The 24590-nt window shown below is 46.6% G+C and overlaps 1 protein-coding gene across 4 annotated transcripts in view; it reads left to right on the top strand.

Moving 5' to 3' along the window:
• Positions 1-2652: 2652 nt before the first annotated feature.
• Positions 2653-24590, top strand: part of RBM44 (RNA binding motif protein 44) — a 39551-nt gene continuing 17613 nt past the window's right edge. For 2 of the 4 annotated variants that reach the window (XM_083154515.1, XM_083154512.1), the window contains exons 1-11: positions 2676-2816; positions 6698-6977; positions 11161-11221; positions 15154-15260; positions 15926-16000; positions 16593-17554; positions 18898-18950; positions 21833-22127; positions 23202-23227; positions 23330-23432; positions 23516-23573. In XM_083154515.1, the coding sequence (XP_083010641.1) occupies positions 6758-6977; positions 11161-11221; positions 15154-15260; positions 15926-16000; positions 16593-17554; positions 18898-18950; positions 21833-22127; positions 23202-23227; positions 23330-23432; positions 23516-23573 (1960 nt within the window). In that variant the 5' untranslated portion in view covers positions 2676-2816; positions 6698-6757. Of the gene's footprint in view, positions 2817-5492; positions 5515-6697; positions 6978-11160; positions 11222-15153; positions 15261-15925; positions 16001-16592; positions 17555-18897; positions 18951-21832; positions 22128-23201; positions 23228-23329; positions 23433-23515; positions 23574-24590 lie in introns of those variants that run through there. The other 2 variants (XM_083154513.1, XM_083154514.1) reach the window with 2 other exon arrangements.

The raw sequence follows: 24590 nt of genomic DNA, 5'->3' as shown, positions 1-24590 counted from the left end.
TCAGTACCCATCAGGGTGGGTGTACAATGTAAAATCGGGTCTGGGTGCCTGTACAATTTAACATCGTATAATCGCGTCTCATCGCGACGCAATTTTGTGGTTGTACAATGCCCTGCAATGGAAATCGGGGGTGCCGTGATAATACACAAGTACCCTCCCCTGTTATGTGCAGTCATCCGGTGCACATCGCTGGTGCTTTCCAGGAACTCCCCTGTTATGTGCAGCCATCGGGTGCACACCGTGGGTGCTTCCCAGGAACTCTCCTGTTATGTGCAGCCATCGGGTGCACATCGCGGGTGCTTCCAAGGAACTCCCCTGGCAGCCCATCCAAGAGTCCTTTTACATGCGATAAATTGCCAATCAAGTGCCAAGTTGGATGTTAGCCCTCCTGGGGAGCTGCCGGGGGAGCTCAAGGAAAACTGGGTCCGACATTCCCTTAAGACCATTGGGACTAGTGCAGCGGTTCTCAAACTGTGGGTCCTGACCTTCTCAGCATGGGGTCACGACTCCATGTTGTGACCATCAGGCTGATGACTTTTCTAATCTCAGTCAGTGATTCAAGGAGCCTGAAGAGTTGCTTGTTATTTTAGACTCCTCCCATCATGTTGTGCCTCCACAATGCTGCCATGTATGTGCTGTCTGCTGACTACACCTGTGATGTGATTGGTTATGGTATATTAGACTCCTCCCATCACTCTGTGCCTCCACAATGCTGCCATGTATGTGCTGTCTGCTGACTACACCTGTGATGTGATGACTTACTGCAGTAACTTGCTGGTGCTGGGGTCCTGTCATTATTTTTATTGTCTGATGGGGTCCCAGAGCAAAACAGTTTGAGGACCCCTTACTCTGTTAGTAGGAGTTCATACTGTATTAGGGATTTCCATCATTGATTGATGATTTAGTCAGTGATGGTCTACGACCAATGGTAACTACTTTTACCATTGATGGGGAGAAGCAGATGGTTTCCTAACATCGATAAAACATAGTTACAGTATATCTATTTTTTACTTCTCCAAGGTGTTCTGGGCGTGGTGTCTAACCCCACCCCTGACTCTGATTGGCCCACAACTCATTGCTCACTTAATCAAGAGTGACCATTGGCTGGCGAAACCATTGATGTTCCCTTGCATATGATTTCACACCATTGAGGTTATCCAATGAGGGATAACCCACCGATGACCATCCCTTAAAAAGTATTATTTACTAGTGTGGGTTTTATTACTCTTCATATATACTATGTATACTAATGTATGCGTATTTTGTGTTTTCTCTATGTACATCTTACACAGTTTTTTTTTTTTTTTTTCATTATGTTATACTCGAAGTGGACATTTTTAAGCGGGGTATGGAAAACTGAATAGGATGCTCAGGAGACTTTGGCACACCTAGAACCCTGAAGCTTTAGATAACGTGTAATGAACTGAATTTCCGACCTGGATGCCCTGTGTCCACTTGCCTCTTCCCATATCTTTTTTTACGTACTTGTGGATTATCACGGCTCCCATAGCATGCCATCGCATGCCATATATAGTGGCATGCGATTTTTGACGTTTTTTACAAAATCGTATGCAATCGCATCGCATGCGATCGCATACGATTTTGCACTGAAAAGCATCCAAATGCATTGGAATTAGTATTAAACATGTTCAATGGCCCCCAAATGGCATTTTTGAGGCTGTACCACCCCCACTATCAACGCGAACCCGAAGCGTGGCGAGCGCAGTGAGCCCGCGAGGGGCGGCGGTACGCGTCCTACGACCTTTTCATACCCCCACTATCCACGTCGGCGTGGAGTTGAGATTAGAAAGTGTGGTGAGCCCAGCGAGGGGACGCGGCCACCTGTGAAGCCCATGAGTAGTGCCACTTACAAATCCTGTATGCAGCCCAAGGAGTAACGGCGTTTACGCACACAGCGCAACCCACAGGAATATTGCCGCTTGTGCACATAATGCCCACAGGCCTAGCACCACTTACACACACAATGCCCACAGGATTAGCTCCGTCTACACACATAATGCCCACAGGCGTAGCACCGCTTATGCATATAATGCCCACAGTGGTAGTGCCACTCAACCACACAATGCCCACGGGAGTAGCACCAGGGGCTAGATATTTGTAGGCCCCATAGCAAAAGTTTGTAAGAGCCCCCTATTTAGCGACTGATGGTGATAAATGTATGTAAAACATATTACTTAGACCATAAAGATGGGCCCCCTTCAGTTCAGGGCCCCATATCAGCTGCACACCTTGCACCTATGGTAGTTACGCCATTGAGTAGCACCACTTGTGCACACAATGCCCACTAGGGTAGCTCTGCCTACACATACAATGCCAACAGGAGTAGCTCCGTCTACGCGCATAATGCCCACAGCGGTGTGCCACTTAACCACACAATGCCCACAGAAGTACTGTTGCGCCTTTTATGCGCACACAAAAAGACATTGTTGAAACACTGGGACTCAGACTCAGAACCAATGTTTACTATTAAACAATGTTTTGGAACCCATGTAATTTACACTATTATTGTTTTTAGTCAACGTTCTCTCCCAAGTGACTATAGTACACACTCACTCACTGAATAATCTTATCTTCTCTCTGCGTCCTTCCTTATATACTGGGGAGGGATCTGCACCGGCTGAGCCTGGTACCGCCTCACGTCAGTGATGCGGCCAATGAGTCCGCGGAGGAGCGCGAATTACTTTTCGCGTCACATGCTTGGTAGGGCGGGGCGAACAGGCGCCGCGACCACGGTGAGAGAGTGCGGCGCTTCGTGACTGACTGTCGCACAGATCGGAGACGCAGCTGGCGGGCAGGTAGGATAATATGGTGGCGTCCCCTGGCCCGGTTACTTGGGCCTGTACTATTCGTCTGATGGGCAATGAACGGGGCAAGAGCTGACTGTCTAAAACCCCTGACATATCCGTCTCTAGTCTATAGCAGGTGTCACTATGTCATGTTGTGGCATGTGCAACGCTGGGGGTGGGGAGGAGACTGGGTGGTTGGCATGTGCAATGCTGGGGAGGAGACTCACTGGGTGGCATGTGCAACGCTGGGGGTGGGGAGGAGACTGGGTGGGTGGCATGTGCAATGCTGGGGGTGGGGAGGAGACTGGGTGGGTGGCATGTGCAATGCTGGGGGTGGGGAGGAGACTGGGTGGGTGGCATGTGCAATGCTGGGGGTGGGGAGAAGACTGGGTGGGTGGCATGTGCAATGCTGGGGAGGAGACTCACTGGGTGGCATGTGCAATGCTGGGGGTGGGGAGGAGACTGGGTGGGTGGCATGTGCAATGCTGGGGAGGAGACTCACTGGGTGGCATGTGCAATGCTGGGGGTGGGGAGGAGACTCACTGGGTGGCATGTGCAATACTGGGGAGGAGACTCACTGGGTGGCATGTGCAATGCTGGGGAGGAGACTCACTGGGTGGCATGTGCAATGCTGGGGGTGGGGAGGAGACTCACTGGGTGGCATGTGCAATGCTGGGGAGGAGACTCACTGGGTGGCATGTGCAATGCTGGGGTCGGGGAAGAGACTGGGTGGCATGTGCAATGCTGGGGTGGAGACTCACTGGGTGGCATGTGCAGTGCTGGGGATGAGACTGGGTGGCATGTGCAATGCTGGGGATGAGATTGGGTGGCATGTGCAATGCTGGGGATGAGATTGGGTGGCATGTGCAATGCTGGCGATGAGACTGGGTGGCATGTGCAATGCTGGCGATGAGACTGGGTGGCATGTGCAATGCTGGCGATGAGACTGGGTGGCATGTGCAATGCTGGGGAGGAGACTGGGTGGCATGTGCAATGCTGGGGATGAGACTGGGTGCTGGGAGGAGACTGGGTGGCATGGGCAATGCAGGGGAGGAGACTGGGTGGCATGGGCAATGCTGGGGAGGAGACTGGGTGGCAATGCTGGGGATGGGGAGGATACTGGGTGGCATGTGCAATGCTGGGGAGGAGACTGGGTGGCAATGCTGGGGATGGGGAGGATACTGGGTGGCATGTGCAATGCTAGGGGGGAGACTGGGTGGCATGTGCAATGCTGGGGGGGGGAGACTGGGTGGCATGTGCAATGCTGGGGGGGGAGACTGGGTGGCATGTGCAATGCTGGGGGGGGGGGAGACTGGGTGGCGTGTGAAATGACAGAAAGACATTCTAGTTTTGGCTCATAATGTGTTTAACGTGAAACCGATCAATTCAGCAAATTGATAAGAGGAACAATTAATAGAAAATAAATACAGCTTACACTTTGCAAATGGAGAAAACATGGTTAGCGATGAAATATACTCATTCCTGATATCAGAGAGGAAACCTATCCTCAAATCGCGCCACATTGCCCCATTTATCGCTTCACAGACTTTTCTGCTTAGCCCAGACAAATTACTAACCCTAAGTACCTAGTACACTATTTGCGTTCTCAGTGGTCAGTTCAGTTCAGCGTGGTGCGTACAGCTCTGGGAAGAAGCTCCCGGATCTAATCAGTTAACCGCACGGTTATGTCAGAGAATGAGGCCTCTCGAGACTAAAGGTGCCCATACACTAGTAAGATTTATCTTCAGATCTGGCTGGTTGGAACAAAAACATGGTTATGGATGAGTGACAGTTTGTCAGTTTTCCAGCATTTCCAAGCAAATGGTCAACTGTCATTTGCTCTCATCCATAACCATGTTTTTGTTCCAACCAGCCAGATCTGAAGATAAATCTGCGTGTGTATGGCCACCTTTACAGTAAGTTGGATGTTTAGTCTCAAGAACCAGCATTCTCCAACTTATGTGCCGGTTGCGATGCAGGTTGTGCCGCGCTAAATACACAAAACAGAATTGCGGCACTATTTTAGTCTGTTGTCTGCTCGTACCCCAGTAGATGAAAACCTGCTTAATTAAATTAGCTTTGGGAGGGTATGGATGGTATGGTCGACCTAAAGACAGTCATTAGGTCGACATGGTCTAGGTTGACAGTCAAAAGGTCGACATGGGGTTTTTCACTGTTTTATGACCCGAATGTCGACATGGACACAGGTTAAAGTGCACCGCGTCCGCTCACCATGCTTCGAGCACCATTTTATTCTGCCACCATGACCTAGTCGTAGTAGGGCATGAAATACCGCCTGTCTGCTCAAAAAACAGTGAAAAACCCCATGTTGACCTTTTGGTTGTCGACCTAGACCATTTTGACCTAATACCTGTCAACCTTGTCCCACGTCGACCTAGACCCATGTGGACCCCCATCTTTAGGTCGACCAACCGACCGAATACCCTTTGGGATCCCCTTCCCAGTGATATTCATATCTCGCTGAGTTGAATCAACCCTATAATGCTTAGCTAAGTCCCCGTGAACTGTGTTTTGTATAATTAAAGTTAATCTCTGACTTCATTACAACTTCTTGCTAGAACCCCCCCCCCCCCCTAGTACACTGTGAACTACGACACAAGACTGAGGACAAAGTAGCTTTGTAGGATTGTCCTCAGCAGGTGAAATCCACCAGGCTTCTCGTGCCACACGGTGGAAGAGGGATACGGTAGGTGTATGAGAAGGCATCTCTGTCTGGTATACAGTCGTTAGGTTGACACTATTAAGGTCTATATACATTGGGTTGACCACTGAAGGTCGACACAGTCAAAATGTTGACACAAGCATTAGGCCGACATTGGGAAAATCAACATTGGTTTTTCACATTATTTTTATTATTACTATTTTTTTTTTTTTAGCCGACATGTGCCGACAAGCGGTATTTCGTGCCCTACCATCCACTAGGGCAGGGGTCCTCAAACAATTTTGCTCTGGGACCCCATCAGACAATAAAAATAATTACAGGACCCCTGCAAGTTACTGCAGAAGGTCATCACGTGTAGTCAGCAGACAGCAGAAGCATGGCAGCATTGTTGAGGCACAGAGTGATGGGAGGAGTCTGATATACCATAACCCATCACATCACATGTGTAGTCAGCAGACAGCACATACATGGCAGCATTGTGGAGGCACAACATCATGTGAGGAGTCGAAAATAACAGACAAGTCAACAGATTTTTCAGACTCCTTGAATGACTGAGATTAGAAAAGTCATCAGCCTGATGGTCAGCAACATGGAGTTGCGGGTCGCTGAGAAGGTCAGGACCCACAGTTTGAGAACCGCTGCACTAGGGCTTAAGGTGCCCACACACTAGAAAGATCTTCGATCTTAAGATGTGCGCATAAATTAGCCTTTAAATCTTTTTTCCGATCTGGACAAAAGATTTCAGGCCAGCGCACATCTTTACCAAAGATTTTTCTTAAGATCCCGTGTGCGTTCCTATGGATCTTTTGTTAAATCTTCTGATCTTTCATGCAGCACGTAAGATCAGAAGATTCAGCTAAAGATCCACGGGAGCGCGCATCAGACAAAAATCGGCCGATTATCGGTAAATATCGGCCGATATATCGGCCGATTTATCGGAAATCGGACAAAAAATCGTTCTAGTGTGTGGGCACCTTTAGAGGGAGAATATAAGTGTGCTGAGCGTAGCATAGCGAGCCATGCGGTGCACCGATAGTGTCCATGTTGACATTCAGGACAAAAAAAGTGAAAACCCAGAGTCGACCTTTTGTCTTTGTCGACCCAATGTGTGTCCACCTTAATTTGGTCGACCCAATGACCCATATCCATCTGTACATGAATGTATTCAATCCCTATATATGATCTGCTTTATGTGTTTGGTTTACAGGAACAGGTGCGTGGGCTTGTTGTAGGCCTCGCTCACGCATTGTGATGACTGATTTCTGTAATGGATTTTACACGCTTTGCCAAGGCACCGCAGAGTCTGTTGCCACCCAGTCAGTTTCAGTGTAACGCGGGAGACGGGATACCGATCTGCCAGAATACTGTATCTGTACATTTCGCTCAACCTATAGTGTCACATTCTGTGACCTTCACATCGCTCCCGAGCCACAGTGCAGCCACAGCGGACTTACCTCAGCCACAAGTACCCGCACATAGATCTGCAGGTGAGTGCATCCCGGGCCTGCAAATGTCAGAATATTTTGTACTGAATTATTATTTATTAGTGAAATACATTCTTCTATGATGAGGTTCTGTAGCTGGGATACGGACATATGGCTGAAAGTCATTAGGTGGACACCACTAGGTCGACATGGTTTTTTTTGAGCCGACATGTGCCGACAGGCAGAATTTCATGCCCTACCATCCACAAAGGTGTGGTGGGAGAATAAAACCGTGCCCGAAGCATGGCGAGGGGACACGGTGCACTTTATCCTGTGTCCATGTCGACTGTATCGACATTTGGGTAAAAAAAGAAAGCAAACCATATGTCAACCTTTTGACTGTCGGCCTAGACCTTGTCAACCTAATGCTTGTGTCGACCTAATGTCCTGTCGACCTTTCAGTATGTCGACCTAATGACTGTCGGCCATCTTGAGGTTTACCATATGATCCATGTAGCATGACTCTGGCTCTCTAAGGTGTCAGTCATATTATTGGTGATGATAACGGGAGCAGCGGCTGCACTATGCCAATACATACAGTAACGCATAATACAAACACCATACACCTTGAATACGCAGTGCAATAGAAGTGGCTGTTCAGGAACAACGCTGTATATACCCCTCAGGTAATCATGTGACGAGATTCACCTGTGATAATCAGTTTAGTAACATTAAAAAAACTGGCATAATATATATAATCTACACCTAAGGGGGTATATATAGGGCTGTTATTGAACACAAACATACTTGCCCCTGAGGAAGCTGGAACATACAAAAAAACATCCAGGGAAATGTGTTGCTCTTTCCTATTATATTATATGGATTTAGGGATGGTCATCGACTATCTATGTCCCAAAACATAGATGATCGGGACCTAGTGCTCGATGTTTTGGGCATTGATAGGCGAGGGTTGAATAGTTTTATGCCATCGATGGACGGCAAACGATGGTGATTCCCCCCCCTCTCCCCCTGCCACTGTGCTGCTGCCCTACTACCACTTGTCATCTCACTCTCTGTCACTGCAGTTTGCGCCGCGGCATCTTGCCTTCTATTGCCAGGGTCAGCGATGATCGGCACTCACAGGGTGGTCTTGGTTGACCGGCCGGGTGTGCGTATGACGTGCCTGCTGTGCTGTGGCTGAGCTATGTGGGCGTTCGCACACTGTAGCCGAGCTCGTCCTGGAGTAAACTGCAGTGGTCTGGAGTCGCGCTGCTGCTGGCTGCCGCTAGGTAATGACTCTCACTCATGATTCAGCCGGCGGCGGCGCCAGCACCTCGGCCGGAGGTGCGAGCATGTGCAGAAGAAAACTACAGAGTGACAGCCAAGTAAAGTCACTCTCTACTGCGCACTTGAGCACCTCCTTGCGGCGGGGCAGCGTGATATAGGTTTATACTATTTCTTGTTTTATTATTTGATGTGTATATTCAGGACACTACTGAAGACAGCTCTGAGTGAGATTCCTGCGTCACCACTGTTCTTGCAGCTTCAAATGTGTTGTTAATGGGAGCCCCAATGGGGTATATTTTCTTCTATCCCTGAAGTTTAACGTTGTGTCCTCCTACACCAAGCCTTGATTTGTGGTGTGGTGTAGAGTAGGGACTTCTTGAAATGTGTGTCTACTGCTGGGGTGCTATGGAATATTCATAAGCAATTATAAATGCATACCAGACCAATTAAGCCTTAAGGCTGGGTACAGACTGAGTGATATGTGCGGTGGATTGAATGGATATCGCTTGGTGCATATCGGGCAGCGTGTCGAGTTTCATTAGAGATGCCTCCAATGCGCCTACAGTATGTATATCTGCCTCCAATTATCACAGAAATAACACATTGTCGCACATCTACAGCACACCTTAATGATGGGGTGCTGACCCCTAAAAGTCAGAGTTGACGAAGAAAAACAGGAGGAGAACGTACTGATGGATTTAGTTTTAAGTTGAAAAATACAATAAAACTAATATATGAATAGACTTGTGTGCATGTATTGTGTCGCTGGTGAGATCCCTCTCATATGAAGCCATTTGGGAAAAGGTTACAGAGGCCAGTGTCGTTTTAAACAAAGTTGTTTTAAGAAAAAAAAAAAAGGTACAGTTTGCAGGATGACAGTTGGAGCAGTTGAAAGGGGAGAGCTGGGTGCAGCCACTGAGTATCATAATGTAGACAGAGGGAGAGACTGGCGCAAGGAAACTGGCTGAGACTTGTGGTTCCACACAGAGTCCTGCTAAAGTGAGTGCTGTACTTAACTTTTGGAGGGACAGTAACACCTGTGGTGGGCTGATGCCAAGTGGCCCTCTGGCCAGTTGTATTTTCGTGTCCTTGGGCCAGCTGCTGGTCACTGGGCAGTACAGATGGTGTGTGCATGTTCCTTGCTGTGCCTTTGTTCCCTCCTGTGTATGTGTGTTATCACTGTGTCCGAGAGGAGTGGGTCACCTGCGAGCATGTATATAAAGCAGGGAGTATAAATCTGGTAATGTTTAGAGGCAAACTGCAATCAACCATTTGCTCCCAAACACTGGAAATGCTTTTGGCCAGGTACCTCGCTGTGCTCAGCACATTTTACCGTACAATATGCATAAAAAATTGCAGAAATTACTTTTTCATTTGTTTATGATTAATCTCTTGTCACACGAAGTTTCTAGTGACGGTGCTTTTGATAAAGCATTGTCCCTGTGAAGTAGTTCCAGCATGCTGGAGTCTTGTACCCCTTTCACACTGCTGTTGTGGTTCACTCCCAGGAATTTGTGCATGGGGTGACCCGGCCGAGACTCTTTTAGACTGGAGGCCGATGTGTCCTGAGCCGGCACTAGGAGATGAGAAAATCTCCCTACACCGGCTCTTCCAATGGTGTGAACTGGTGCCGTGACGCATTGACCCGGCTTACCCGTTAACTGTGCACTGCTAGCTGGGTTGAACGGTGCTCGCTACTCAAGTTGAAATGTCAGGTCGCTCAACCCCGGTTATTTTTAACTGGTTGCTTTCACACTACAATATCCATAGTTGTTGCCTGTTCATCTGTAATAACTTTGGATGTTGATGGCCGCATGACAGGTGTATTACTGACACTGTGCGTGCGTGTTTGTTTGTGAAAATCCTCTACATGGCAGGGAGCGCCAAAATGCCTCCATAGACATAAAGCAGCTACCGCCATCTGAGGCTACGACTACACTTGTACTGTAAATGTTTGTTTGTTACTATGTTTACTCAGTTTTGTATCTTTTGCTATTGTGTAGGAGATTATCGTTGATCCTGCCTGCCTTCTTCATTATTATTCAAGTGTTTAACAGTGAAAGAACTGTTCTGTATGACCGTAGCTTTGCTGGGAGGGGAGTGATTAGTTACCCTCTACACCAGGGATGTGGAACCTTTGGCTCTCCAGCTGTTGTTAAACTACACATCCCAGCATGCCCTACTAAAGTTTTGCTATTTAGCCATGCTAAAACTTGCAGGGCATGCTGGGATGTGTAGTTCAACAACAGCTGGAGGGATCCCTGAACTAGACAATAAGGTGTTCTATTCCTTGGTATAGTAATGTATTCTGCATGGCCCACCAGGGAGACGGTGGCGCAAGATGAACTAGACCCAGTATCTTCATGACTTATCCAAATATCCGTTATCCAAATTGTGCCGAAAACCATAGTCTCCAAAATGTACTTTTATTTATTTTAAAAAAAAATATTAGTTACATCTGTAACTGTCACTACTGGGGAAATAACATGTAAGTGGCACTACTGGGGAAATAACATGTAAGTGGCACTACTGGGGAAATAACATGTAAGTGGCACTACTGGGGAAATAACATGTAACTAGATATGTGCAAGGACATGATTGCTTGGCATTCACATTGAGTTTCTGAGATTGTACACAAACATTGTTTCATGTTTTAAAACCTTGTTTCATGCACAAATAAAATATATTATGTGTATTTCATGTGTTTGGTGTGCTTATACAACATAAGTGCACGATATGTCAAGATACCTCCTTTCAGATATAAAATTATTATTAAATACGGAATAATCCGTTATCCAAAATTCTTCCGGTCCCGAGCATTTTGGATAAGGGATACTCAGCCTATGATATACTATATACTATGATAAGTATACGTATGTGTTTATATGTACGGTATATGTGATTATTTGAAACAAACATCTGTTGTTTTCTTATGTTTGCATTCCTTTTTCCTCCTAAGGCCTCTCTGGTGAGGGCACCTGTGCAAACTGCAAATTGGAGAAGGAATACTCACTTAACAGGTAATCATAGCATTCGTTCATCTTCCTTCCTTGATGCGCCTGTGTGGTGGTCACAATGATTAGAGTACGGTATGTGTGGAAAATACACTCTAAACTTCCCACAGATGAGACTATACATCCAGCCCAAGGAATGAGATGGAAGTGACAGGCCCACCAGCGCACACCTCATGTGGGATGTTTCTGTAAAGGTTCAAATACTATTCCTGTACCCTCCTACTGTACCTAAAGGCCAGATTATCTGTATACTTCCCGAAATAGCAGGGTGCCTGGTTCCAGTATGGCATAAACTACATTGCAGGAGTAATAACCCCCAGAGACTTGCCGCATATGGACTATGTAGGAGTCTCTTCTCTGATGCTTGGCTTATAGGAAAACATTTCTACATCTTCTCCATGTGGTTGATCTCCCACCTTTTCCAAACAGTCACAAGCTCTTTGAAATGCCAGTTATTAGTAAATTTACTAAAACTTGTAAAAATGAAAAGGCAATGTTGCCTGTAGCAACCAATCAGATTCTATTTCACATGGGATGTTGCCATGGGCTACCAATCAGAATCTACTTCTTATTAGCTCCTTCTAGAAGACCATAGATAGTATCTGGTGGCCCATCCCATCTGAAATAGAACTCCCATCTTAGTAAATATCCCCGTCTATCAATTCCCTATTGCATGGGTTCTCAAACTTGGTCCTCAGGACCCCACACAGTTTATGTTTTCCAGGTCATCCCGCAGGTGCACTCATTATTCATCGACACATTATTTAAAGATCCAAAGGTGGAGCTAATTATTTCACTTGTGATTCTGGGAGAAGACCTGGAAAACATGCACCGTGTGGGGGTCCTCAGGACCCAGTTTGAGAACCTGTTCTCTATTGTATCCCAGAATGATTGGTTGCTATGGGCAACATCACGTCTTTTTATTTTTAGAAGCTTTAGTAAATTCGCTCCTAATACCCCTTTCACACAAGGGGGCAGATGTATCATAGCAGCGCTTATCGCGCCGCTATGATACTTCCTGCTTCGCCTCAATAGCGAGGCGAAGCAGGAAGGGACATCGACAAGATGTATTAACATCTTGTCTGCAGAAGCGGGGGAGCGTTAACTCCCCCCTTCGGCGATGTCCCTTTCTGGAGATAGCGCATCAGTTAATACTGATGCGCTATCTCCTGTCCCCCGGCCGGCCGCACTGGGCATGCGCGGGATCTCGCTGTTCACGCGAGATCCCCAGCGCAGCCCACAGCTGACAGCAGGGACAGCGCTGTCCCTGCTGTTTAGATAGGGCTTCGCCAGCCTGATGCTGGCGAAGCTAAACCTGGCTTCGTGCGGAACGGTCAGCGATGCTGACCGTTCATACATTCGGCCTGCTATCATTTTGATAGCAGCGCCGATATGGACAGGGGCGCATAGCGCCCCTGTCCTTTACCGCATCTCACTTGCTTCATACATGGGGGAGAAGCGGTATCAGTGCACATAACGTGCGCTAATACCCCTTCTCCCCCATACCGACCGTTCATACATCTGCCCCAAGGAAATGCAGGGACTTACCAGGGAATTCGGTCCCGGGACCATGCTAGTGAGCAGGAAAGATTTTTGGCCCGGGACATATTCACACCAGCACTAGACCCGGGTCGACAGGCTGGTGTGAAAGGGGCCAACCTGGGAGTGCCCCGGCATGATCCCAGGACTGATTTCCCTGCATTTTCTGGTGTGAAAGGGGTATAAGTGAGGTCATGCAGAGAATTCGGTATTTGGGCAGCTGGATTTCTGTAAAAGTGTTGAGCTGGCCATACACATAACCAGGGGTTCCCAAACTTTGATTCATAGCACCCAGGGGTATCTCCCCTAATCCAAATGTTTCTCTTTTGGGAAAATCAGACAAAAATATAAAATGACATAAATTGTGCTCACCGTATATCTCATCCTTAGGGTCAGTTATGCGGTAATAGACACGATTAACTTGTTTTTCCACAAATTGCCCAAAAATCATTTGAATTAGCCATGGACCACCTATCCACAGCACCCCTTGCAAGTCCCCCAAGGGTGACACCGGCGCACAGTATGCGAACCACGGCACTGAATCATGATCCCTCCAGCCAGGTGCCGGTCGGGATCCCGACTGTTAAAACACAGACGGCCGGGTTCCCGACGGCCGTCGGCTATTTTCCCTCGTGGGGGTTCACGACCCCCATAAAAGGAGAATAGAATCGGTGGCTCGCGTACCGAGCCACCGTACCCGCAGCGTGGCGAGCGCAGTGAGCCCGCAAGGGGCTTTGTTGCGCTGGCCACGCTGTCTGAGACCAGGCAGTCGGGATCCCAACGTCGGTGAATCATACCAGACCCCTCCAGCCACCTAATTGGCTAAAGCTGCTGTGCAGGAGCCACAATAATCCGCTGTTTGATTTCACATGCTGAAAAACGTCTGAAAACAGCCTGTTAAACTTTCAGGACTATTGGGACCGCTTATTGTTCAGTGTAGGGGAAAGTTGCAAGCTATCCAGCCACCTGAGCGATCAGCCTGTCCTATACATACAGCTGTCCTTATTTGTAAACTGCAGAAGTAGGCAGACACTTTCCGTCTGATCAAAACTTTTTGGGCCCGCTGAAGAAAATCAGTTGGCTGGTCGCATAAAAACGTTGGTTACTTATGATCGCCATTAGGTGTATATTTACCTTCTAATGAAGATCACACACCTTCTTCTGACATCTCCTAGCTAACGTTTGGGTTGAATTCCCTTTGTCTCGGACCATTGAAGATTGCCGGAGCACACTACATGATGTAATAAACAATACCTTGTTCTGTCTTTCATTACACTTCACGGTACTTATGTATTATCTGGGCTGTCGATTTTTTGATTGTATGCCTTAACTTAAGGCATACAATCAGATGCGATGCGATATCGCATCGCATACGACCATATCGCATGCGATGCGATGACCCGATTTTTCCATAGGATTCAATGTTAAAATTGACTGAATTCAATGGAAAAAAGGGGTCCTTTTCATACCCCTACTATCCAAGTGGGCATGGAGTTTGATATAAACCTGTGGCGAGCGTAGCGAGGCGAGCGAACGGTATTCTGTGTCCCCTCGCGGGGCTCGCCACGCTTCGGGCTCGGTGGCTCGCTACGCTCGCCACAGGTTTATATCCAACTCCATGCCCACTTGGATAGTAGGGGTATGAAAAGGACCCCTTTTCCCATTGAATTCCATGTTAAAATGGACTCAGTCCATTTTAACATTGAATCCTATGGAAAAATCGGGTCCATCGCATCGCATGCGATATGGTCGGATGCGATGCGATGGACCCGATTTCAAAATCGGCAGCCCAGTTAGTACATAAGTACCCACTTCACAGCCACACGCATGATGATGTCTGACTGTGCAGCACAGCCAATCAAACGGTATCGTACGTCATTCCTGAGAGCTCAATTGAGGGCACACACCAGCCCGAGTTGTCCTTCCAAAAAGTCTGCCAATGTAGTTCTGGTGTGTACACGGCCTAGAGTTCAAGTGAAATGATTACTGTCTTAGGAATTTTACATAGCGCTCAAACCTCTTCATCAATCAAATTCATTCACTCGCCTCTTGAATTATTCACACCCTTGTTCTGCCTCTTATTTACAAGTACTGTAAATGGTTTGTGTGTCTTGCAAGTCCATTTGTAGGCATGCTCATCATGAATACATTACGGCGCAATGTGTAGCCGCAGCCCATAATCTGTTAGTCATCAGCCTGGGACTCGGCGGGCAAGGCGGTCACCCGCTGCTATGATGTAGCCACGATGAGCGTGGCTGTATCTGTGTAGGCAAGTTGCACTCTGCAAATGTGCATAACATAGTTGCTTAGTCCATTCCTATACAGTTTGGTTTTGTAATGGTAAACGCTAGATCATGTAAGGAGATAACGATGCCAGAGACCTCTCTTTGTTACTTCAGACAGGTGGTTGAGTTACTTAAAAAACACTGGGCAGTTGAAGTTAATGGAAAAGAGATTCTGGGGTGGTATATTCTGCTTGCTGCCGAAGACAGAAGAATTATAAAAGGTATTGAGCTCTGCATTGCTTATGTCTCCTTTTGTAAACCCTGAATCTTCATTGTTGTATTAAATGTAATGTATTTCAGGCTTTATGCAGTGTGCCCACATATGTAATCTGTGTGTGTTACTGGCAAAATGTGTAAAATCTGGTATTGTGCACGGTATTGAGGTGAAGCTAAGGGGCGCTGCCAGTGGGTCAGTGATCGAGCTCTGTGAAAAAAAATTGTGGATCACCGGTACCCCACACTTTATAAAGTTGGGGTCGTACTCCTGTGAAGTAAGAGGGGGTGAGGTGATTGGGGGGGGGGGGGGGGGAGTTAAGCGAAGGGGTTAGTTAGGTGCCAGTGGGCGAGAAGGGTTGATTAGATGGGCCAAGAGTGTTAGCTAACAGGTGAGGGGCATGGGGTGAGGTGACATGGGGGGGGGGGGGGGTGTTAGGTGACAGGTGAGGTACCGAGAGTAAAGGGGTGAGATGACAGTAGGTGGGCGGGGAGACTTGACAGGGTGATTCGGTGAGGTGGCAGCTCCCTGGCCACCGGTTGCTGCTCTGCTCCTCCCAATGAATGACTGTGAAAACACCTAATTTCCACCAAACTCTTCCAGCACTATTTTGAGAAGGCCTCTGTTGATCACACGCATGGAATTCTGATTGTCCAATCTTTTCATTTACAGAATTTGGTGGCTTGGAGACATTTCTAAAGTGCAATCCATCTCTGCAGATATCTAATAATTGGGTGACGCTGAAGAGTAAGTGGCCAGGAAGCAGCATTGTTCTACTTTGACACCGTTGCTGCTGACCGCAGTGCGCCGGTCACAAGAGGCACGCAGTCCTGACAGAGGAGCTGGGGAAATGCCCGCACTCACCTAGGCTCATTTTTTTCGTTGGTTCCAGGTTGCACTGTGTTTTTCCTGGTTAGAGCTTATTTTAAAATCATTAATTCTGATGATGGAGTGTCGCAGATCGGAGGTACTTCTGTTCTAAATCTTGTAGTGTGTTTTGTATATGAGCAGTGTCTCTCTTCAGAGAATGAAATTGAACAGCAAGTACAAAATCCCGTCTTATGCAGAAAGTCCTTCACGTCGTCTTTTCCTGTAACTTTAAATTAATCTTTTAACATGAAAAAGAAGTTTGAAATAAGAGCGAACGTGTCGTTTATGGTCCTTTTTGGACCTGTGAAATTTGAATCCATTAAATAACACTACGGCAAGGAAATACTTTTGAATGTCTTGCATCATTTTGTTGCACTTACCGCAATAAATAACTTTTCATATTCATTGCTCTTTTTGCAACTTTGTGTTTTATGTTTCTTAATTTTTTTTTTCTGTTCCCTTTCAACAGGTAAAAGTGGTTTTAAGTCCTTTGACGACACTTACTGCCCCTCCATGGAGAAACCAGGCTGCTTTGGACATAAATATAGTCCAAACAATAGTAAGGGGTGCTTTAATGAAGCGCCGCGTCCTCATGGGCGTGGGTATCGCCAGTCGGGTAATGATCTGGTTACATATATGATCCCTAACCAAGAAGCATTGTGGCTCGATCAGGATAATTCAGAAGAGCAGCGTTGCGGGAAGGCGATTTCAGCATGTGACTATGAAACACCAGCTGCTCCAAGTGCGGAAATCTGGGATCGTGGAAATGATCGTCAACAAACATCTGAGTATAAGTCATACACAGATGGGACTAGTTATGTGCCAATGAAAACACAGGATCTTATGGAAGCTGTGCCCATTGTACCAGAGTCTCTTCATGACTCTGGAATTACTAAGGGAGATGCGTTCATAGAAAGCACACATTTAGTTTTCAAAGATTCTGCCGGTGCAGCTGAACCGGACAAAATTCATAGCCCGATACAATTCCAGACACAGCGCTCGTACAACTCTAGTGACCATGACTGTTCAGCTAGCGACATTCTTGATGATGAATCCTTCCTGTCTGTTAAAAGTGGCAGCTCTTCACAGTTGTCACTAGATGATGACACCGACATAGAGCAGTGCGTATTTGAAGAGGCTCTCGAAGACCTTTCCAGTTTCTCTTTATGCGGCCAAGTTAACCATCTACCTGGTCTTCCGTTTACATCCTCCAATGCCAGTCCTCCATCTTTCCTAATTAAACCGCCTCTAGATGTCAAGAAGGCTTTCCAAGCAACAGATCGAAGAGCCGTGACAGGGAATCTCAAACGGAAAGATGTGTCTTCCAAAACGGAATGTTCCGGCAAAGGGACTCTGATCCAAAGAATGGGCACAAAAGATACTGGAGTAAATACTGACATAACGATGAATGGATTATTTTCACTGACTCCGGTAAATGGAACATTTTATTTATTTATTTATTTATTTACAGTTTGGTATATAGCGCAGCATATTCCGCTTTACAATTGGAAACAACAGTGATTTAAACAAACTGGTTAGATACAAACCGACATGGAGGTAGGAGGGCCCTGCTCGCAAGCTTACAATTTAATGTCTGGCTGATCATCAAAAATAATCCTCTGTTTATATTTTAAATGTGTTTTAGAATTATTTTCCATAGCTAGAAGCATCCGGTCATTATCCCCTTAAGTGGTGTTTTTTCTTTCTTTCTTTTTTAGGGAGAGCTCCCCACTGGGCGAGTTTTTTAGTGGGAGCGCTCACCACGCTGTCTCCCGAGGGCCGGGCAGCGCCGCTGAGTACTATGTCAGCCGCTGCCCGGCCCTGCCCCCGGCAACCCGGTTTGATGCTACAGACCCGTTGCAGATGTTTAACACAACAGCCGGGGGGGGGAGAGGAGGACTCGCGGCCGGAGCCGGGCTGTGCTGAAGCTGGTGGGAGTTCAGTGATCAGCTCAGCGGCGCTGCCCGGCGCTAAGCACTGGCAATCCCGAGAATTTTCCGGGCTTGCCAGTCTGGGCACTGAAGCATAGCCCGGAAAATTCTCGGGATTACCACTGAAGGGGTTAATAACTTGTATGCTATATCCAAAACCTAAAATGGTTACTTAGGATTCCCGGCTACATGATATAGGGAGGTCCATGCTGAGTAAGCTTGGATAGATATATAAAACAATGGGGCAGTTGTATTAAGCATGGAGAAGTGACAAGTGTCGAGAGATAAGGTACCAGCCTATTGGCTCCTCACTGTCTAGTTACATTCTGGTCTTAAAAAACGATTGGCTGATGCTTTATCACCTTCCAGTTAATCACTCCTCCAGGCTTAATACATCTGCTGGTTTCCTGGAAACAGTGTCAAGTAGCATTTTGAATTCCGATGCAGCCACAGTCACACACTGAATATAGAAATGCTGCATATCAGTTTAATCAGCAGAAGCTGATTGTGCTTCCTATTCACTTCGTTGCAAAATAGATTCTATGTAACAGGAAAAAAGATACAAAACACTCCCGGTGCTACAGTTAAAAGGGCTATTTACAGCCCAAGGAGGATATACATACGTGGACCTATCTGTATAATGCACTTTTAATTAATTTGTCTGCTGTGAAAATTGTATAAAATATGAGACCTTACTTTACACAAAGAAACTAAAACACTTGTTTGTTGTGAAACAGACACCTAGATAAACTGTAATGTGATTTGATCTGAAAATATGGAAAATACCTCTGGTCGTGGAGTTAAATCAGTATTTTTCACTGAACTTTTTTTTTTTCTTGCTAGGATACACCGCAGACAGGAAATGCAGCCTGCGAAAAGATGGAGCATTGCAAGATGTAGGTGTTGGTTTGGTTTTTCTTTTCTTTAAAGGCGGCGAATAACAGAATGATTACATCCCTTTCATGCATAGAGGCCACTACAGTGGACAGCTGTTTTTACGTCATTATCTCCTATAGAAACACATTTTTTTACATCACTAGCGAACTGTGTCCTCTTCTTTGAACCTGTACCAAACTTAGGGGGGTATTCAATGTCCGGGGCACGGCTGTCGAGCTAGCGCGACAGCCGTGCCCCTGTCCCGTTCTTGGTCAGCTCGCCTGGAGTTCGGCAGTCGGGATTCAATGTCCCGAGCAGCGAGAAGGGGGCGTGGCCGCGAGATGAGGACGGAAGTAGACAAGCTCTGGCCGGGAGCTCGCCTATTTCCGGCTTTTCTCGGCAGAACGAGCCAGACAGCTTGTGATGTCGGGCTCGTTCTGCGCAGAACCCCTGTTCAATGCTGTCAGGGAAGACAGCATTGAATAGGGCCCCGCAGCCATCTCCCCCGTCGGAAGATGGCTCCGGGAGGTCAACAGACATTGCATACCCCTATTAAACGGTTATGGTTCGACAGTCAATAGGTCAACACCAAATGGTCAACTTGGACAAAAGGCAGACGCAAGTAAAATGTCAACATGGAAATGATCGACACCTGAAAAGGCCACCATATAGTAGATTTCTGAAGATAAATCAGGCCCTTTGTTTGAAATAATAATTTTAAAAAAAGTTGTCATTGCTAGGAGCCGTCGCAGCCGTGGCAAACACTTTGTCATTAGATGCTCTTAATGTCTAGACAAAAAAAAATACTCAGTTAGGTACAGACCAGTATAACAGTGGATCTCTGTGTAGTGATCTACCCACACAGACACAGGTGATGGTTTTCTTTCACTTTGTGACTTGTGCAGACCGGTGCCGCAATGCAGAGTGTACATGGAAAACTAAGTACATCAGTAAGGTTAACTTCTATAGCAGCGCTTCCCAACCTTTCTACTCTCCTGTATCCCTGGATTAGCCTCTTCGTTGGAGTACCCCTCTCCTCCCAATTTGAAATATTCACTGTACTTATGAGTGGAAGTGAGCGCTGTGTACGTCCTGATGTTAAGCAGTAGCGGAGGAGTAGTGTGCGGTCAGGAATCTGGTCCCTCTGCGTCTGGCAGCCGGCTGTGTACTGTCTCCGGGGTTCCCATTAATGCCGCTGCTTCCTCCACCCCTGTCAACGTGGAGCAGATAATTGCTGATGTCTGAGGGCAGCGCGGGTAGTTCCCAGTGGATTGCTGGTCAGGCAAAAGCACGAGGAGACGCTGACGCTGCAGACGGAAACAGAAGTGACAATGCGGGAGACTTTTTACGCCATCGGGTGACTCCTTTCGCCATGACCATTATTTTCAAATAGCCCCAAACGGTCTGCAAACTACTCCAGGTTGAGAAACACTGATCTGTAGGGAAATATGCATGGCTACACAGCGATAGGTGTTCTCTATTGCAGTATTGTCCGTTCTGATAGGAATACTAATAGCATTTAAATGATGAAATACGAACATAGAGTTTAGCCTTGTTATATCACCGTAGTTACTTTATGGCCTCACTTTTTCTCTTCTGTAAAACTTGTGTGTTTTATAAAATTGATACATAAAATAATATTTTTGCCTTATCTTGATAATCCTGATCAAACTACATGTTTTCTACTACGTAGATTCAAGTGCATTTGTTATAATCCTTGGCACATAGGAACCAATTTCCTATGGTGGGCATAGAAACACATTATCTATAGGGCTCTGCCACCCAAACGGCTACGCAAATGAAGGTACAATCACAGCTAACAAGACAAAATTTACACACTGGAAAAGCCTGTTGTGCTGCAGGTGAGACAGAGGGCCTTATTCTGGTTGCTTCGCAACCACCCTGTGTTCGCACGACCTACCACATGTACACGCACACACATTCATTCTAGGGTTAATTTGTTGGGAGCCAATTAACCTACCAGTATATTTTTGGATTGTGGGAGGAAACCGGAGTACCCGGAGGAAACCCACGCAAGCACGGGGAGAATTTACAAACTCCGCACAGTTAGAGCCATGGTGGGGATCGGTCCCATGACCTCAGTGCTGTGAGGCAGTAATGCTATCCAGTACACCATTTGTACCGCCTTGCGTATCAACCAGAATAACCCCCAGAGCCTAAAATGCAACAAAGCAGAGTTCTTATTGGTGTGCCCTAACCAGTGTAAACAAAACTGTCCAATCCTGAGCACTTCATGAAAAAGCAGTCGGTATTTAACACTGGGTATATCCTGGAGAGGAAAGCCTGGGCATGCTGGGATTGCTGTAATGGTTTGATGGTTCCAGGCTATACCCAGTGTTCTCTGTGTCCCTCCTTTGTTTGTGAAGAAATGCGTTTAACAAGATAACACCATAAATCTTTATTTTTATTTTGCTTCCAACCCGGAATCTATCCTAATATTTGTGTTTCTGAAAAAATGAGTGAATTTTCCAATGGTGCTTGTAATTTAGGGTCTGCGCTGGCTATTATGATTTTATTTTCTAGTAAAAGGGAACTGATCAGATGCGTATTGGGACTTGTAATGTTAAAATGATGTCAAAATTTAAATAAACAGTTATTGGGAAAATAATAATAATAAGAGACCTTGAAACCATTTACATATGCGCTGAATAATAGGAATTAAATCCTTTATGAATGTACCCCAATAGCGCCTCCCCGCTTTTTGGCAGCGCCATGGATCCTTTAACCACGCTTCGGGCATGGTGGCTCGCTGCGCTCGCCACACTATATAAAATCAACTCCATGCATAGTTGGATAGTAGGGGTATGAAAAAATGGGGTGCATTTAACATGGGAGCCCAGATAATACATAAGTACCGTAATTTTTTTACCTCTTTGCCCAGGGCCGGTGATGGGTTCCCATCGACCTCTAATGAAGCCAGAGCAGTAAAGGCTGAGCTCCTGCTGTTGGATGTGCAGCGCTGGCTGTGTCTGCAGCAATGCTGGAAAACACAACAGCAGAGCATGGAGTCGGAGCCTTTCCTGGGCCTGCACCGAGCACCCACCGATCAGCCCACCTCCGGAGTTCACTTCAATCTCATGGCGGCTCTCGCTGAAGTGGAAGAGAAGTACCAGGAAATGAGGAAACTAATTCAGTCTGGCGTGCCGCTAGATACATTGAAGCCTCTCAATACGCAGGTAATACAAGAGAGAGCCATTGAAACCTATTGTTTTACTTTAACCATCTGTCGAACACAAAGATGTAAAGTTTGAGTACCGCCTAAAGGAGACGGAACACTTCTCTATCCCTACCTACAGATGTAGCCAGAGACGGAACCCTTCTCTATCCCTACCTACAGACGTAGCCTTGCTCATTGTGGCTGCCGTTTTGGCGCAGCAAGTTACACCGGAATGCTGGGCTGCGCCGGGCTTCTGGCTAATCTATTTTCAGTGAGTCGCGGGTGCGACTTTGATGCACGGCGGACGATGCATGCCTAATGCCATGAATGTCATACCTGCGACATGGTGAACAATCAATGTTGCTGGCTACGTCCGTGGGGCCCTTTTACCAGCAGGAAAGGCTCCAGTTTAGGTGCCCTTTGTACTAGAAGTAGTAAGCGTTTTATTTGTAACTGGGCAAGACCTCATTGGCAGAGTGTACTCTACCTATTCCTATAATTACCCATTTCCAAATAAGTCTTTATTCAGGCTCCAGTTCTTAGGCCCAATAGCAAACCTATAATGGGTAATCACATTAGATTGATTTCTGGGGATAATGTGTCAGATGCCGGATGGCCTCCCGACAGTCGGGATTCCGACAGTTATTCCACATACGTCAGAATCCTGACTGACAGAGGCTATTCTCCCTCCTGGGGGACCGCGACCCCCATAAAGGGAGAATAAAATAGGTGGCGAGCATCTTCGTTGCGCCTGTCCCACTTTCTGACCTCAGACTAATGACGGTCGAATCCTGACTGTTGGTACATTATACCCCACCCAAATCAGTCAGTGTCCTACATTGGCCTTGGAGTATGGGATTTAACGGTTGTACAATTTTTCTTCAGTGTTAATAAAGTTATTTCTTTAATGCTGTGGGTGGGAATCCTGAAAGCGCTGTATTACTCTACAGGCGATCTGAGTGTTTGTTACTGAATGTACGAAGAAATCCACCGTTTCCCCCCCCCCCCCCCTCCCCCCTTTTTTTTTAAATGTCAGGTTGTATGTCTTTAAATTATTCGAACACGCAAATAAAATAATCTTGTTTTTCTTTAGCTCACCGAAGTGAAATATCCAGCTGAGTAAGTATCTACATTTTAACATCATAGCTAATGACTGCACTTACTGCATGATTAAATAATAATAATAGTGGATATAATACCTTTTTATTTTCCATTTCTCAGTAACTTGCTGAAGGAATGCTTTATGGATACTCCTCCGCACAGCACGATGCTGAACAGGTCTGACCATGCGTCTCCGGAAAAGAAAATCACTAGTGTGCGAAATGTATGTGGCGTTAATTTACCAAACCTGTAATCAGCCCATTGACAGGTGGACGAGCTTCATTAACGACTTGTGTTCCATTTTAGGATCTGACCAGCTCGTCCCTTTCTGCCACACAGAATGTTCCGCGCAGAGCAGAGGGAGGTTGGTGTGTTTTGGATTCTTAGCCTCCACTTTGATATAATTGTTTACCGACGCGATTACCCGTCTCATCTGTCGTCTTGTTCTGGAATTCCTTATCGCTGTTTATTTTAATGTGGGAAAGCTTCCCATATAGAGGAGGTTTCCTGCATGTGCTAGCGGTGTAAGAAGCTGGGTGGTTGTCAGGACAGTTATTGGCAAAAAAAATCATCGGACGCGGAAAAAAATAAAGTTTTTCCGATGTTTCGCTTAGAATTAGATTTGGTGGTAGATGCTCTGCGTTCTTCAGCAGTGATCTTCCTTACTGAGTGAGATCAACCAGATATTCCTTCATTTTGTAACATCTAGAGAGCGTACGTATGAAGATTATTTTATTTATTTGGATAATATAGCGGATAGTTCATTGCGTTTCTGTTCCACCTTCTATTGAAAAATAATATTGCAGCTTTAGAGGGGTATTTAATCTCTCGCCGCTATTCCGACAGGGAAAATAGCGGCGGGGCCCTATTCAATGCTGTCTTTCCCGACAGCATTGAACAGGGCTCTCTGCAGAACGGACCTTGACTTTATAAGCAGTCGGGCCCGTTCTGCAGAGAACGGCTGTGGATTGTCAAGCTCCTGGCAGCAGCTCAACGTTACATGCCCATATCTCGTGGCCACACCCCATTTTTGGCATTCGGCAGGTGGGACATTGATTCCCGCCTGTGGATTGCCAGTCGAGCCGGCCGAGAACAGGACAGGGTCACGGCTGGGATTGAATATCCCCCTCAAGCTCCATTGGCTGGTGGTACAATCCTCCCTAACAACATAAAATATGAATTTGCTGATTTTTTTTTTTGGGGGGGGGGGGCCTTTTGAGACATTTTGCTTATGGCATGCTGATGCGAGCACCTTCACCTAATTTCTCCCTCAGCAAGGCGCTCGCATCTTTATTTACATGCAGAGGGCGTGCCTGGGTGGTCCACCGACGTTTCATGGGCGTGCCCACAAAACCGGTAGAAACGATGGGCAGACCTGAGC

The sequence above is a fragment of the Crinia signifera genome, chromosome 7 (assembly GCF_055691185.1).
Source record: "Crinia signifera chromosome 7, ASM5569118v1, whole genome shotgun sequence".
Classification (NCBI taxonomy): Eukaryota; Metazoa; Chordata; class Amphibia; order Anura; family Myobatrachidae; genus Crinia; species Crinia signifera.
The sequence above is the reverse complement of the archived record's forward strand: the minus strand, read 5'-3'. Positions and strand labels throughout refer to the sequence as shown.